The sequence below is a fragment of the Thunnus thynnus genome, chromosome 15 (genome assembly GCF_963924715.1).
Source record: "Thunnus thynnus chromosome 15, fThuThy2.1, whole genome shotgun sequence".
Classification (NCBI taxonomy): Eukaryota; Metazoa; Chordata; class Actinopteri; order Scombriformes; family Scombridae; genus Thunnus; species Thunnus thynnus.
Window position 1 is genome coordinate 29,454,263 of NC_089531.1, and position 16,209 is coordinate 29,470,471.

The following is a 16,209-nucleotide window of genomic DNA, read 5'->3' on the forward strand; positions in this document are numbered from 1 at the left end:
CAGTGCAACAAATTTAAAACCTAGATCCAGTAATGGTCAGTCAACAGTGCTATTTAAAGTTGATTTATTCTTTGTACATCGACATCGGGTTTAGGGGACGTCTTTCAATAATTGTTTAATCACGCGTTAAATAAGAAAAAAATCACACACACACACCTCTTAGATGTAAAGAGACAGATGTTTTAAATTAACAGCTGCAGGCCATAGATTATATCCACTCATTCTCTACAAGGCAAAATCTAATGCTGAGATGATTTTATTTCTAAATATCACACTGACTATGTGTGGCCTCACCTTGACTACACTGAGTGAGTAATTTATGCACATGCATTTTTTTTAAAGCGTATCACACCTGTCAGGTCATTCTGTAAGACAGTGAGAGCTACAACAGACTGAAACTAACTTTACACTTAGCTGATGTTCTACAGCATGCAATCCAGGCCTGTGTAGTCAGCAGCTCAGTCGGGTGTGCTACATGCCAATACAATCAGTCACTTGAAACTGTGATAAGAAAAGCAACAAGAACACACCTAAGGTCAGTCTGATCTGAGCTTGTGTGATAGATTTGTGCATCCAGGTCTGTATATTCAGCTGCATTAATGTTGTGCATTTTGTCTTCAGTGGCGTTCTGACTGATAGTGCTGAATGAGCTGTTATTTTGTATTTCTATTTCATTCAAACGACCTCACACCATCTTACACATGATAAGTCCATTGTTCCAAATCTGTTATCTATTGTGGTTTCATGGAATGTAAAACCTTCTGCTGTGAAACAATTTCAAGAGTCTCAATAAAACAAATCAGACACAACTTTAGAAAAAACCCAGATAGTGTTTATTCATTTATTTTGAAGTTTAACAACTTCAAATCTGAGTTTAATTAATCACACACACAATTACAAAATACCAAACTTGTTACAGTAGTAACTGCTGTTGTAATTGTTCTCTCACATGAACCCGTTTGCAAATATGAAGGAATGAGCAGCAGCTGGTGAAGTTGAGCTGCAGAGGATTTCATGTACCTGCTCATGGTTTGTAACTTCACCACACTGAAGCTTTTCATGTTTCTGTTGTTGTTCTACTTCCTGTAGAACCGGCTTGTTCGATCTAATTATAGTCACGTTCCTTGGTCACTGTATTTTTTTTTCTTCTTCTTATCTTTCACCCCCAATATGGGTTATTAAGCTATTCAGAGATCCTGTGCCCACTTAACCCTTTGAGTTCCACCCTCCCCCAGCCTTAAACCCAGCAGTGCCCTCTCAGTTCTTCTTAGCCTTTGGTGAGTCGTACTTCCTCTTGCTGGAGTACCAGAGGAGCAGAGGGATGCCGATGGAGGGCAGAGTCATCACGCCAAATGCAGCCCAGTCCAGCTACAGAGAGGAGAGCGAGGGTCAAGAGACAGCCAAGAAATGTTCCTTTGTCAGTTTTGAATGTGAGAAGTGTTTTTGTTATAGAAATAGTTATTTATCAAAAACACCAGGGACACTGATGCAACAGGAGATGTATAACAATTCTACACTTATTACTAAAAAATACACACCATGTATACATGTTGACAGCCCTACTTTGGTATGATAATAAAAATAAATAAACATTTTGCTCCTCTCAGATGGATGAAACTGATTTTACTTTTAATTGAATCCATCACTGACTTAACCTGTACCTGCAATGGTCAGATGTGAGTGAGTGCAGATTATTACTTACATGTATTTATTACTGGTTTTGTGTGTATTTTATTTAATCACAGTTGTGGTTCTAAATGCTTTAATGTTTGCTTTTTTGTCACACTTTTGCTTGTACTGTCCTTCACACAGGACACCCACACAGAAGATAGTGAACAGCTCTAATTGGGCCTCCCTATGTAAATAAAGGTTGAATTCATAAATCTACAAATCATTTAAATCAAAGTTAGAATGAGTGTACAGTATGCTGTTGGGAAACTTCCCATGACTTTTTACTACACATCCAATAGAAAATCTATTTTGGTCCTTTGCTTCCTCACCTAAGAGAAAGGAAGTACTGCAGAGCTTCTGTTTACAGAAGTCATTGCAGGTCAGCCATGTCTACACACAACGTTTTTCTGTTGTCCATCTCACACACGTCTGTCAGAACAGATACAATCAATAAAGCTGTCTACATAGGCCATGTTTCACTTGTGCTATAGGCATGCACACATGACACAAAGCTTATTTGTAGGCTTTTAAGTCTATTTACCTCAATTTCATGCACGTAACTACAGTGATTGTGTGTTCGGCTCAAATCTAAGTGACCTACACTCAACATGTGTGTGAACTTCTCCTGTGCAGACATGGTGTGAGTGAGAAACACTTACATAATGTGGGGAGAAGCGCCGGTCGAACTCCCTCTGAGCCAGGATGCCTCCCTGGCCGGGGGCGCTGGTGTAGCCGACCTACAGGAATGACAAGACACTTCAGCTTCCTTCACTTCACCACACACACTTTCACTGCTTTGATTCATGAAGTTCATGAATCTGGTCTTACCACTACTTGGCCTCCCTCCTGGGCCAGGTAGCTGACAGAAGCAGAGGTGAAGTTAAAGTAACCGGCCTTCAGGGGGCGCAGCACCACCGTGTGAGAGACATTGCTGGCTCTGAACGTTCCAGAATTAAGGATGACAACATTTACTCTCATCTCAAGTAAACACATGAAGAGGTGTAAAAACATTTATTACATTCTTTAGTTGTGGAGAAATTCTTTTCAAAAGATGAAGAGTCCATCTGTGCATATATGAAAGCAATTCAAAAAAGATGACCTCATACAGTCTGATCTATTCTCTAGTGTTTCTGTTGTGTCAGATCAGAGAGGTTGAACATGTTAGAGCCCAACACCGGCTCGGAAGTCTTTGTGTCACATTGTCTGAAACAAATGTTGCTCTTTCATATTCCAATGTGTGCTGTTGACCTGTATTAGTGCTTCTCAGCTCCCCCTGAACAACTAAACTTGTGGACGAGCATTGTGGAGGCCTGAGTAACAGAGGTATAGTTGATGGGCTGTCTCTCTTTACACTACTCTACCTGATTTCCATCCTACAACAACAACAACAACAACAACAACAACTGCAGGGTGAGAAGACCATTAGGAAGACATTTAAGTTCAAGGATACGGTGCGATCCTGTCCCATTTGACGTTCAACATTCCTGAAACAATTCCAAAGTCTTCAGGAGGAAAAGAATCATCAGACAGCTCCACCTCCAGAGCAGCACTGTAGACACAGACACACAGATACAGTGTTTAATTAGCTTTTCCCATTTGACAAATGTCTGTAAAATACAGCTGGGTGTCGCTAGCTCATTTATCTACAACTCTATATAAAAGGAAAAACATTATTCACTTTCTTTCTGAATGAGAAGTCAGATCAGTCTCATGTCTACATGGATCATAAGCATTCTGATGTCTTTTTCATGTTATGATGATAAATTCCTATTAATTGCCAACACTGAAGGTAAGTATGTCTATGGATTTGTATCACAGCTTCACATGGAGTGAATATTGATCCAATCAAGTTGCACTAATCTTAAATTCCAAAGTTTATTCACTCACCAGCCATCATGTTTCCCACATATCAAAGATTTGTGTCACACACACAGTGTCAACTAACAATCTACTGAAAACCTCTGTCAGTGCTACAGTACAGTATTCTCCTTACCTGGAGCCCACATTGTAGATGTTGTACTGCAGGGTGAGGTCGCGACCCTCCACTGCGTAGCGGTTCAGCAGAGACTTAGAGGCCAGCAGACGGGCTCCCTCTTCTCCTGAACCCAGGCCGAGCAGGGCCAGAACTACAAATATGTGCAGCATCTTCGTCATCTAAAAAGAAAACAGGCCACAAGGTTCTAGTTAACAGAAAAAAAGAATTATCGGAGAGATAGAGTATTAGGACACATATTCTAGTGCAAAGCCTTCTCAGAAGAGTGGAGGCTGTTTCAGCAGCACAGTACTGTCCATGGTTTGGCTGTGCAGTAGAAGGCTCACTTCAGACTTTACTTAACCTAACCAACAGTAACATAGTCTGAAGAAAATTAGTTAAAAAAAAAACAAAAAAACCACACGTATACGGAAAAAAAAAATCACGGAAATACGGAAGGTTTTATTTTCGGACAAAAAGGTCCAATTAGACTTGATTGGCTTTCATTAAAATACGTTCATGGCTAATGTTAACAGTTAGCTGCAAACGGACCTAGCTTAACAGTTATTAATCAAAGCTACCTTAAAAAAACAATAGCGGTCGTTCTGTTTTTACAGTGGAGAGCATTCTTAAATAGATGAAGTACGAATAATAGCTGTGTTACATTTTAACTTGTCTGTAAGTAAGAGAGCTGAAGACTGATTGTTAAAGACGCTTACGTGGACTTGACAAGACACAACTTGGGTTAGCTTTCATTGACAGAATTACACTAAATAACATCGCTCACAGTTTTCATTTACTTGACAGAAATGGAGCAAGTAATGTTCATGTATCTGGTTTTAAAACAACAAATCAGAAAAAGAGTGCAATTTGTAGAGTTAACAGGGAATAGAAGAACACACTGTTACCGTTAACAAGTCCTCTTCGCAGCCCAGATGTTGAAGGAGCTAGTGACGCGCATGCTCAGAAGCTTAAAGCTGCTGTTTGCATGACGTGTACCGGGGAGCTTAATATAGGCTCCAAACAGCACAGCGCCCCAAGTGTCCTGGAGGCGGAATCACTGGGAAATACGACACGTATATGTGGACTCTGGACAAACACTGTTATTATGACATGGTATGACATGGTTATGATAAAATAAGTATTCAGATTCTTTATTCAGCTAAAAGTAGCTATCCAACAATGTAAAAATGAATTACAAGTAATAGTCTTGCATTCAAAATGTTTCTAACTAGTATTTATAGTTGTCAGATAAATGTAGTTGAGTAAAAAGTGCAATATTACACACTGGAATGTGGAGTGGAATAGGCTACTTAAGTAGCATATTAAGTGTTGCATATTTGTGTAGCTGACGGGGAAAGACGGTCTGTCTCCTCTCCTGCAGAAAAATGTCAGTAAACCATGATGGCAGGGTGAAGAGATGATTTGATTGATGATAGATTCTAGCTGCTAATGAACAATTTTAGTTCCAGGGACACTCAGGTCTCAGGTCAGCTCTGTAGTGTATTAATGAAGTCCTGATCCCACAGTGTGTTTGACTCCCCTCTATAATATATATGCTGGATATGTTTTAAATAGAATAGCAAGTATTTTTAGTATGGAGTGATGGATTCATTTGAATTGAATTTTCATATTGTGATATTACTATTTCTCCCTTTAAATAAATGTCTCAGTTCTCAGTAACCTGTCTCAGTAAACTTTTAAATGTCAATATGTTGGATTCATATCAAAATGAGGGACCCACAGTTTTTGCAGCATCATTTGTTCCCTAAAGTCTAAACTACAGTGGTCCTGAGGTGCAAATACAACAACAAAACTGAACTGGCCATGGATGTATAGTGGGATGCTGGGTCAAAAACATTTGTTTTTTGTGAAATATTGTTGTGTTTTGCACCACAGGACCACCATACTAATCCCAAGTGCCCCCTACATAGTTCAAATAAATATTCCAGGAGTTTTGTATTGTTGTATAAAGCTCAGGGAATCCCAAGAGACAGATTGAAAATAGTAAAATCTGTCCAGCAGAAACTGAGATAATCTGATCTGTAATCCCTAGTATGGGTCAAAAACACTTAATCCTACATTTTCCATAATGCATCTTGCCTTGGACCTTCTACCTGGTAAATGCCTACATCTTTCAAACTCTCCACCTCCAGTTGGTAACACAGGCTTTATGTTATACATTTGTTGTCTCCAATCCCAAACTGAGGTAACCCTGATGGCATCACTATATGATAAACGGACTGCATTTATATAGCACTTTTCTAGTCTACCAACCACTAAAAGTGCTTTACAACACATGCCAACATTCACCAATGGCAGAGGCTGCCATGCAAGGTCCAACCTCCTCATCAGGAGCGATATAGCACTTTTTATCCAAAGTGACTGGAGGAGCCGGGAATGGAACCACCAGCCTACTGATTGGACGACCCATGCTACCTCCTGAGCAACAGCTGCCCTGTAAACTATGACATCACTATGCCCAACATGTTTGTATGTGCACCTTTTTTAGTCAGTTCTTTGAAATGGTAAAAATAGTTTAAGGTGGGTTTTGTTTTTTACATATTTAGCTTCTGCCTTTGCACTATGCCTTTCATTGTGGGACAACATCACAGTCAATATCAAGGAATTTAGTTTATTTATTGAAGTTGTAGCATCATTTTAGAATGTTCTCATTGTGAATATACTAAATCCTCAAGCTGTAAGTATTGTAATCATGATGAACTGGGACAGTTTGTGGGACAAAGCTCTAAAGCGATGATGGAACTGCTAAATGTCTAGTCATTCTACGTCACAACTATAAAGTCACATGTTCTCTGTTTCCTCTAAAAAAAAAGACACCACACATCCTGATGCATTCTCTTTGCTTTAATGTCTTTACATTGTTACAGTAGCAATGTTCTCTTGTGGTTTTTCTACCCACTGGGTAGGGCACGTGCATAATATATTAACGTTATATACAGTACTGTACAGATAAAGACTCAGGAGTCAGACTGCTGAAAAAGCACCATTAGAAGTGAGGCACAACAGAGGTGGGGGCTTTTTGAGTGCAAGTGGTTTCCTGTGGTCGATCCAGTGTCACCATCAGGCACAGAGTTAGCTCATATTCATGTAACGTGCAAACCCTACTGAAAACAAGTCTGAAAAACTGTAAACTGGAAATTACAAGAGGAAAAAGGCATGTTTAAGGAGACAAAAATCTATGTTTGATATTTTTCCCTACATACAAATTTGAACACATGAAAATGGAAAAGATAACATACTAAAACTGATAGCAGCAGAATAAAGCAGCAGCAGCATGTAGCAAGAGCTAAACAACAGGTAACCTGGGTTCTGAGTCCCTGCTCAGGCTACACTGTGGGAGATTATGGTCAAACTAAAAGTTGAGTGGCTGAAATTCAAATTCTGCTAAATCACAAATACATGTTAACATTTCATCAAGCAGCAACATTAGATAAATAAAAATAAATACTCTTTTACGTGGGTTCATCCAAAGCATATCCCACTAACAAGCACTGGCTCCATGGCATCAGGTCTCAAAAGCACTTCAAAACATTTTGTCCAGGTACAGAGATATTGCCATTATTTCTTTTCTGTAACGTGTATGGACGACAGTTCCAGCTGTTATCAGTGAGTCTTCAGTAGAAACGACATCACTGACAGAGTCATTTCATTTCACACATACACATGGCATGTTTTTTTGAAAAACAAGTGTGTGACAAATATTAAAAGTTGAAATGATTCATTAGAAAAATGTGGTTTTCTTATTGGCACATGTCCTAACCCTAACTCTAGCCCTACCCTAATGTACAATATAATATCTCTCATCAGTGTTGATGTTTAAATAGTGTTTATGTCATTTCAAGCTCATCCTGGATTTGATGTACTCTAGTGTGCGGCTGGATGGTTTGATGTGAAATCAGTGCCGGCACACACTGCCCTGCTCATACTGAACTCCTGAATTTAAAGCTATTCCTATTTTTGAGGCTGAACTTGAATCTTACTGTGTGTCACCACAGCTACACAGTAAAATTATAGATGATCCATTTGTCATTTAAATTATTATCATGCAAAATGCCAAATACTTGCTTTGTTCCAATTTCTTGCTGCTTGTTTTATATCACTGTTAACTAAATAAGGGGGTAACAAGGAATCTGAAGACATTACTTTAGGCTCTGGGAACTTACGAGGGTTATTTGTCATTATTCTGTGACATCTCATAGACTAAACAATTAATGGATTCATTACTGGATTCATTCATTGTTGTTGTATTAATCTAATTCCATTTCAGTCTTTCACATTCAAATGTAAACTGTTTAACACTAGAATTATCTTTAAATAACTAAAATGTATTCAACTACAATGCTTTTGAATTCAATGGTTCAGTATGAGCATCAACCCAAGTCAGTGCAGTTCAATGCAATGGCACTGAGCTAGACTACATATTGCTATGCATCCTCTGCTTTGAAACAAGTCAGAGTGACTTCTGATTCTCTTACATCACATCCCCATGACTAACAGCAGTGTGAATCACAGTCTGGTGAATCAAAACAGAAAATCACTTATTTCCAAATGACTGGGCTCAGCATGTACATAACATCAGCATACAGAAAAGAAATGCATACAAAAGGAGAGTTTTTTAGCACCTAATAAAAATATCTTGCAGCTTTAATATTCCTTAAAGGACAACTCCATCTGTGTTTTTTGTGGGTTGTTCAAATGGAAACGCCCGCTCAGCCGTTAGCAATGGGTTAGAGCCCCTCTCCCATGAAAAATTGTCCAGATATACTACGAGTGATGTCGCAGTGCTGAGTCTGAGTGTGTGAGATGAGTGGAGGGACAGACAGCTGCTGAGTGCCGCTGAGATCCGGAGTCGTTTCCTCGTGGGAGGAAGAGAGCTCAGAGTTTACTTTTTAAACTATGAGCAGCAGGAACAGTGACTGCGCCGTCTGTGTGTGTCTGTTAGCGCATTTAGCAGAGCGGTAGCAACAGTGAGTACTCAGTCTGTCTCTGTGGCTACTGGCTAGGTGGGCTAGAGGGTTTATTTCACTTTATATGTAGCAACCTCATCATGCAGAAAACCTGCGTCAGGTCATGTGGGAAAAAAGTTTTTAGAAGGTTTTTTAGCATTTTGACGCTAAAACATACGTACTTCAATCAAAATTTGAATTTTTGGATTTGAATACATATGGGACACTGATGTGAAGCTTCAGAACAATATAAAAACCTCAAAAAAAACAAAAAATAACGGACCCACTCTATAAAATCTTCAGCACCTGGGATTAGTTTGTCTTTAGTGTGGCGGTAGAGCTCTCCTCTCAGGTGTGATAGAGACTGTTCAGTATATTTCAGTTCCCTTCTGTTTCCTTCCGTCAACTCTTCTTGTTTAAGTCAGTGGAGGCCTTTCTTGTGCTTACAGGGTCACTGCTGCCAGTGTGGAACACTGTCTGTGAACTGTTAGGTCCTAACCAGGCTGTAGAGGCAGGGTAATCCCCCATCACCTCACTGTAGGAGGGCGGGGGACCCTCCATCCTTGCACTGGAATCATTGGTTCCAGAGTTACTTTTGGGGGTCTGTAGTCTCTTGCTGTGTATATAAATGTCTATGAGGTCACTATCAAAAACGGTCCGGTTCGGGGGAGCACGCACAGCGGCTCGGATCAGCTCCAGCTGCTGGTCTGGGTGGCGGAGCTGTAAGCTACATGGACCCTTGTAGGGCGGCAGCTCCTCCCCATCTGACAGGCAGATGATCGGGGGAAGGTTGATGATCTCCTGTGGCAGGTGGGGGTAGGTGGGCTGCAAGCGACACAGTTGCTGCTGCTGCATGAAACGTGGCAAGTTCCTGTTCAGGTGGCTACACATCACCTGAATGGAGACAAACACAGAGCAAAGGAACCCATTTAAATCATCAGACAGGTAAATATGGTAGGTGATACTAAGTGGCCCAGGTGGACTGGGTGAGTGAATTTATATGAGTTTAGTTCCACTTTTTTCTGGAACTATTTGGTGGAAATGTTTATTTGGAAAAGAGCTCCTTATACTCCTTTTTGACCAAACAGTTCTACTTACTGAGGAGCCACAGGAACTAAATCAGGAACTAAAAGTCTCCTTTCAACATTCCTATTTGTATGTATGTAAGGATCCAAAGAAGACATGGAGGTGGAAAAGGAGACACAGTGTCTGTTTTGACCTATCAGCAACATTCAGCCCCAACAGTTCCTTGGCCATCAGAGAGTACTGCCCCCAACTATGGCTTGTCAAACTGTTTTAAAACCCTGGTTCATCCAGTCAAAACACAAGTTAAGTTCCCAAGTTCCTGAAATTGTCACCTGGGTTCCTAGAAAAGTTCCAGTGGAAACTGTTCAAGGTCAGGCTATGCTTTAAACAAACTAGCTTGTACAATGTGTCATGTGAACATGTCTACAGTCAAAAGCGTTTTTAGCTCTTGAATGGCCAGACTCAAAAACATTCAGACGGAGTTAATGGTGCACACATTCTCGTTTCTCCTTGAAGGTTTTCATGACGTTGCACTCATTTGTACACAAGAAACCTGACAGAAGTAATGGTGCAAAGAATGAAAAAAAGAGTGATTGTCGGTTTCCAAAAGTTACAAAACTTGTGAGATCTAGATGGATGGGTGGAACGCTACAGGTTAAAGATTTCTGAAACAAAAGGCTCAGGTAAAGCACGACAGGCATTACTCACCTCACCGTTTCTCTGCTGAGTCAGCACACTGTCTGACCACACGCTGGCATCCTGAGAGAGGGAGAGGCGGTTTAAAACAAGCTCATATCAATCAAAAATATACCACAAATTAATACACACACATACCCACACATCACTACTTAAACTGTTAATATAGAGCCTCAAAATTCAACCATCCAATTGACTAGAGACATTTTTGATTTTGGTATCTTTTGGTATCCCTTTTCTTATCCAGTGTAAAAAAAATCTCCCAGTATTCCCAGCATCTCCCAGTGCGGTAGCAGTGTCACCTACCAGTTGTGTGGCCTGGTCTCTCTGGGTGTGGCTGAGCCTGCTGATGAAGGCCAGGGCTGACAACCGGTAGTGGTTGAGCAGGCAGATGATCACGACCATCATGAATGTCATCACCAGCAGGATAATTATCATCTGAACAAACTCCAGTTCAGCTGCATACACAGAGAGATGGATAGAAACACTCTGTCACAGGATTCCATATACTCCCAAGCATTTGATCCAATGGATACAATTCCCCCTTTCTCAATTAGAGCCTGAGCGGTAGTGGATTTATGAGGCTGATACTGAGATGGATACTTGAGAATAATAACAAGACTAACTGTGAGACTGAAAATCAGCCAGAACTTTTGAAAAAGGAGATTGGTTTCACCCAGCGGGTATGTCCCATGCATGCACCCTATGCTGCATACATGGTGGTATATGTGTCATCAGAGCTGGTTAAGCAGTAAAGTGGGTATCACATCTGCTTAATATGCAGAGAGTTGAAGGGTCAAGCACCAAATTACTAACCTAGAACACCTCCCCCAGCTCATGGTAATGACTCCCACAAAACAAAGGTTGTGTTTCCTGTTCCATTTGTGATGCCCCTGTTCTCCATACTGTGCAGTATACAATGTTCTCTGCTCACAAATGCTTTTGGACATAGAATATGAGAACAAAATGCAAAGCAGGAGGTGCAAGAAAGTTACCACAAGGATAACTGGCTTGTGGCGGCCAAGCTTTCATACTGATGCTACTTTTGATCCTTGATGCCAGCTCTTCCTTTCATTGTGAAGCAGAATTCACCCACTAATAGGTGGTAGGTAGTTATAGATAGTTATAAAATAAAAAAATAAGTTATAAAATGGGTGATTTTAATAGCAACTCAAATGTATGGTTGTAGTAAATGAATTGCCCCTTTCAGTTGGTTGAGAGGGACTTGGCAGTCTTATGATAGCTACATTCTACTGTTCATGTGTGGGGCATTGATATCAATGTGTGTATCTGTCTGTTTTTTTTTAAAGAAGAACAAAATAGATTTATATAATAAACAATCACACAGACAGCCCAGCCAATCAGCTGAAACTGTGAGGTGGGGAGCTGGATGACTCTTAAGAGTAGGGATCATTCATTCCTCAGACCAGACACATGTCTAGACACTATATAATACACACACACACACACACACACACACACACACAGTGTTTAATAATTGAGGCTGGTTAGCTGAGCAGGATCAGCCTGCCAGAGCTCAGCAGACCAGACACCATCTGCTCTCTCTTTTAAAACTCTTTTTTATGCACAAATTGAAGGAACTGATATGATTACATGTGACAAATAAATAATGATTAATTGATTGATTTATCTGTCTCACATACATTACCAACTGTAGGTCAATCAGATATTAAAATGATGTGTTTATACAAATATTTTTTTCATTCTAACTAAGAGTATGATTTGTTTTATTTCAAAAAGCAAAGCTGTTAGAACTACTTTGTTCTTCTTTAAAAACCAGACTGATACATTCATTTCTATCAATGCCCCACATGAACAGTAGAATGTAGCTATCACAAGTGAAAGGGGCGACACCAAGAGCTGTAATTTACTACAATACATTTCAGTTGCTATGAAAATCACTCATATTATAACTTACTTTAACAAAGTAATTTGTCAAACTGAATATTGTGTTATATTTTTCAATTGATCATTGTGTCATCTGAGGTAATGAACAGCACTTTGTCTTTAAAATGATGTTATTCCATAACAGCAAATGACTTTGCTGTTGAATACTAATGCTACAATTACTGACTTCATATCCTGTTGTATCACAGTGTTTTTTTGGGGAGTTTCTCATTATCTGAACTACGGGACAGATGACAGAGGGTGTCATAAAACCCTCTGAGGCACTTTAGTGACTAGTGATTTGCTACATGGCAATAAAGAAAATTAGCTTGACTTAACAATGACTTTAAAGCATATGTTGTATTTTTTTAAGTCTAACTTAAACAATATTTACATACAACGTGTCATAATAAACACTTGAAAAATATGATTATTCATATGATTACTATCTTTAATTGATCAATATCCTCAATAGTGTTAATGACAGTCATATTGCCAATGGGTTGCAATGCAAATGGACAGTGTACATTTTTAAATTTTGCACGCTCAGAAATAGAAAAAGCTTCCGGACTTCCGGAGCTCCAAACACTGGAACTAACAAGCACAGATATGTAATGCATTCATGTAAACACATACATTTGTGCCACTGCAAACATGTAAAGTTTTGTGTTTTCATCAGGTTTAAGCTAGGTCAACAAAACAGAGAAAACAGAGAATGTGTGTATGTGTCTGATACCCGCTGAGTGAACAAAGAGAGAGCAGAGACACAAAGGCTCAGACGCTGGCAGTGACTGACAGGCCTTCACCTTTCACCCTTGACCCTGGGGAGGAGCGCGCTGAGACAGCAGCCGGCTGTAATGAGGAGTCTGGTGCATTGCTAATAAACCTGATGTGTGTGTGTGTGTGTGTGTGTGTGTGTGTGTTCCTCTTGTTGTCTCATCAGCCCTCTCTACATCCCCTATAACTTGAGCTTATGCTTGGGCCTCCCTGTGCACTTCTTTTATGATCATAACATCAGGACAAAGAAGTAAAGTGAATGTGAGTGTTCAGATGATCAGCAGTGATCCAGGCGTGTTTCTGATGGATCAGTATCAGCGACATAAAGCCCAAATTCATTTCTGATCCTTTGTTTGCTCCAGGTAACAGTAGCTGTCAAAAAGGCCCTTTCATGCTCTGTTAAAACACATGAATCACAGCACTGTGAACCATGCAACTCACAAAATAATCAGCTGTCAACAGTTCCAGTATATGAAATGAAAATGCGTAATCGAGCCATGTCACTTTGCATCTATTCTCAGCAACGTTTTGCAGCAGTACCACGCCTCTATAGAGCCGCTGTTAGTTAAAAATGCATTTGAGCAGTATTTGGTTTATGCTGTAGATAAAAAGAGGTTGTGTTCAAATACCCAAATGCCCAACCTGTCTACCACAGTGGCTCCAGATCACATCCCCCCCCCCCCCAGGAACAGCACTGGGGGCATTTTTGGGCTCTGAGGGCCCAAAACCATGGAAGCCTGAAAAGTCTCTCAGCATATGGCATTTGGAATGAATGTGGCGCCATCTTGGAATGCAGTATCCACTTTTCTTAATACATCCATCCCCCACACTGATACAGTAAGACAATATTAGAGATGAGTGGTGAGAAACATGCAGTCTGACGTTGTTCCTGACTGGTCAGAACTGAAGGTTGTGTGCAGTGGTGTTGCTATTGGTATTCTATCACCTTGTTGTCTTGTCCACTTCTGATGATGCAAGTCTGCATTCACAAGCGTTCACTGTGTAATTATGGTGGACAGGTTGAAATTCTTTGGACTGAATGTGGCAACGTAAATGAAAGCAAAGAGAACAATAAATGCATGAGCAGTTGTTTAATGGAACAGGTAACTTTGTCAACTCTAAAGCTGATGGAGCTTCAGTCATGTGATAAGCAATATCTGATTAAAAAGCAAGTAAGTGGCCCTTGAGTTGGGATTTTTGTCAAATACATGGTCAAGAGTTCACTTCCATGCTTATCCTACACATGGTTTGGCATCAATGAATCCAAATGGAAAAGCTATTGCCAACCAGCAGGTAAATGAATGTATTTCAGTTCAAGCCTGGCTCCTATGATACTTTCATAGGCTGCATAAACTCTAACAGTTATGTGATGAGACCGGCCTGTAGCCGATGGGCTACAGCTGCAGATACCAGCCATCACATCTATCAGACTCCTGGTGACTGTGCTGTTGGTCTTATATTATACAGTGTGTTAACTCAAGTGTTAGTTCTGCTCAGTAATTAGACGGCGACGATAGAAGTTACTGTCATATTAAGCAGCATTTACACTCGTTATCACATAGCGGCGTTTAACCTCGCCCGGAAATGAGCAGATTTGTCTTTAAAAAAAACAGAATGACTTACATATATCCATGCCCTGTGGCTGGGGTCCGGTGCAGCTGCAGAAGCAAAAACCATTGGACTTTGTGTTGCTGGAGCTTGCCGGGACCGTTCTGTTTCGCATGAGACAGGGAGCGCCGGGACGCCGGGGAGCTGAGCCGGCAGCCGGCAGCCGAGGGGCGCAGAGGAGCGACCGGTCCAGCAGCCTGTCAGCGCCCACCCCGAGACCCGAGACTCCTCACACAGCCTACATCACGACCCTGGAGCTCCGTGTGGTACATGGACTATCCTCATCTTAACATACTGTGACACATTCTCCTTTAGTGCCCCCGTGGTGCTTTCAGCTGAGCAGAGGAGTGTGTGTGTGTGTGTGTGTGTGTGTGTGTGTGTTATGGGACGTGCTCTGATTTACAGCCCGCCTCCTCCTCTCTCCTCCTGTCAGTGATCCGTGGGGGAGGAAGGGATGGGGACAATGGCGGACGGCGGTCAGAGAGGGAGGGTTGGGGGGTGGGGGCTGGAGGAGCAGACCCAGACAGACCATCCAGACTGAAAAAGATCGCCGCTAGCAGACTATAAGACGAACAGAATGGCAACCCATCTCGACTGGGCAAAATAGGCAACTGCCCCAGGCCCCAGCCTTACTGTCTGGTATGTGGAAATGTAATGAATTCATTTAATTAAAATGTATACATTCCCAGCGGAAGAATTTAAGACATGCATATTTGTTTGGAAATATACACACCAGAGGACAATCTAAAATGAAACAATCAGGACCTAATGGTAGTGTCTGCAGGGGAGAGGACTGAATCCAACTCCTGCCACAAACCTACAAGGGTTCTCATATAAACTGGCTTCAATACAGTAGATCAGGGGATCCATACGAGTGTGAACAATTAGATGAATGGTGTTTACACTGTACAGTAGGATACATGTTAGTAATAACACGTGATGTTACCATTTTGTAAACTGTCACATATCTGCTGCTCTTTTCTCTGTTGTAAATTGGAAAAATTAAGTTTTTAAAAGCCTCCGCAAAATGCCTCAGCTATTGACAGCAGATAGCTGGTGCAGAAAACACACACTGAAAATAATTAAAAGCAATCCTCGTCATTTACTGTAATTAAGAAATTATAGAGTTTTACTAAATATTAAAATCCTGAACATAGCTGTGTCAGTCATTCTGTATGCACAGACAGTAGAGGAACTGGGGGGGGTCAACAGGTCAACATTATTATATGTCTGATTCCCATTCTGAAGGTGGTTCATAGGTGGCTCATAGGATCCAAGAGCAGACACCAAGACAGAGGTCTGACTGACAGACTGGGAAATACCTGCTGAGGTGCCACCAGACACACCAAGTAGTTCAGAGACCACAGTCTGTTCCAGAAGGAAGAGCCAAGCAGAGGAAGAGACTGTAATAAAGAATATATGAGCACATAGCCAAAATGTTTTCTCCATTTACCCAAATCAAAAAAGCTCCATAGTAGAATGTGAACGATATCAGTAAAATGAACATATCCACTGCTACATGAAACACAGTGCAGAAATACGGTGGCCCGGAGGGTCAAAACACAACAACGTATCAGTAAA

General features: G+C 40.8%; 2 protein-coding genes across 2 annotated transcripts; both read right to left on the bottom strand.

The window, feature by feature from the left end:
• Positions 1-810: 810 nt before the first annotated feature.
• Positions 811-4,637, bottom strand: ssr2 (signal sequence receptor, beta). The gene is made up of 6 exons (XM_067611673.1): positions 4,552-4,637; positions 3,665-3,825; positions 3,122-3,220; positions 2,500-2,608; positions 2,331-2,408; positions 811-1,368 (listed from the first exon to the last, which is right to left on the bottom strand). The coding sequence occupies exons 2-6, from the start codon at positions 3,823-3,825 to the stop codon at positions 1,258-1,260; spliced, it is 558 nt and encodes a 185-aa protein (XP_067467774.1). The 5' UTR covers positions 4,552-4,637; the 3' UTR covers positions 811-1,257.
• Positions 4,638-6,505: 1,868 nt separating this feature from the next.
• LOC137198064 (low-density lipoprotein receptor class A domain-containing protein 4-like) lies at positions 6,506-15,261 on the bottom strand. The gene is made up of 4 exons (XM_067611678.1): positions 14,644-15,261; positions 10,642-10,793; positions 10,348-10,398; positions 6,506-9,507 (listed from the first exon to the last, which is right to left on the bottom strand). Exons 1-4 carry the CDS (start codon positions 14,741-14,743, stop codon positions 9,016-9,018), a joined length of 795 nt encoding a protein of 264 aa, XP_067467779.1. The 5' UTR covers positions 14,744-15,261; the 3' UTR covers positions 6,506-9,015.
• Positions 15,262-16,209: the final 948 nt, after the last annotated feature.

What these genes read in the sequence shown, in the direction of transcription:
- ssr2 (XM_067611673.1), bottom strand. Translation starts at nt 3,825, where the DNA reads ATGACGAAGATGCTGCACATATTTGTAGTTCTGGCCCTGCTCGGCCTG. An exon ending in AGGAGGGAGGCCAAGTAGTG is followed by an intron (nt 2,409 to 2,499) that starts GTAAGACCAGAT and finishes TCATTCCTGTAG; the next exon opens with GTCGGCTACACCAGCGCCCC. An exon ending in GGCGCTTCTCCCCACATTAT is followed by an intron (nt 1,369 to 2,330) that starts GTAAGTGTTTCT and finishes TCCTCTCTGTAG; the next exon opens with CTGGACTGGGCTGCATTTGG.
- LOC137198064 (XM_067611678.1), bottom strand. Translation starts at nt 14,743, where the DNA reads ATGCGAAACAGAACGGTCCCGGCAAGCTCCAGCAACACAAAGTCCAAT. An exon ending in GCCACAGGGCATGGATATAT is followed by an intron (nt 10,794 to 14,643) that starts GTAAGTCATTCT and finishes CTGTGTATGCAG; the next exon opens with CTGAACTGGAGTTTGTTCAG. An exon ending in GAGACCAGGCCACACAACTG is followed by an intron (nt 10,399 to 10,641) that starts GTAGGTGACACT and finishes TCCCTCTCTCAG; the next exon opens with GATGCCAGCGTGTGGTCAGA.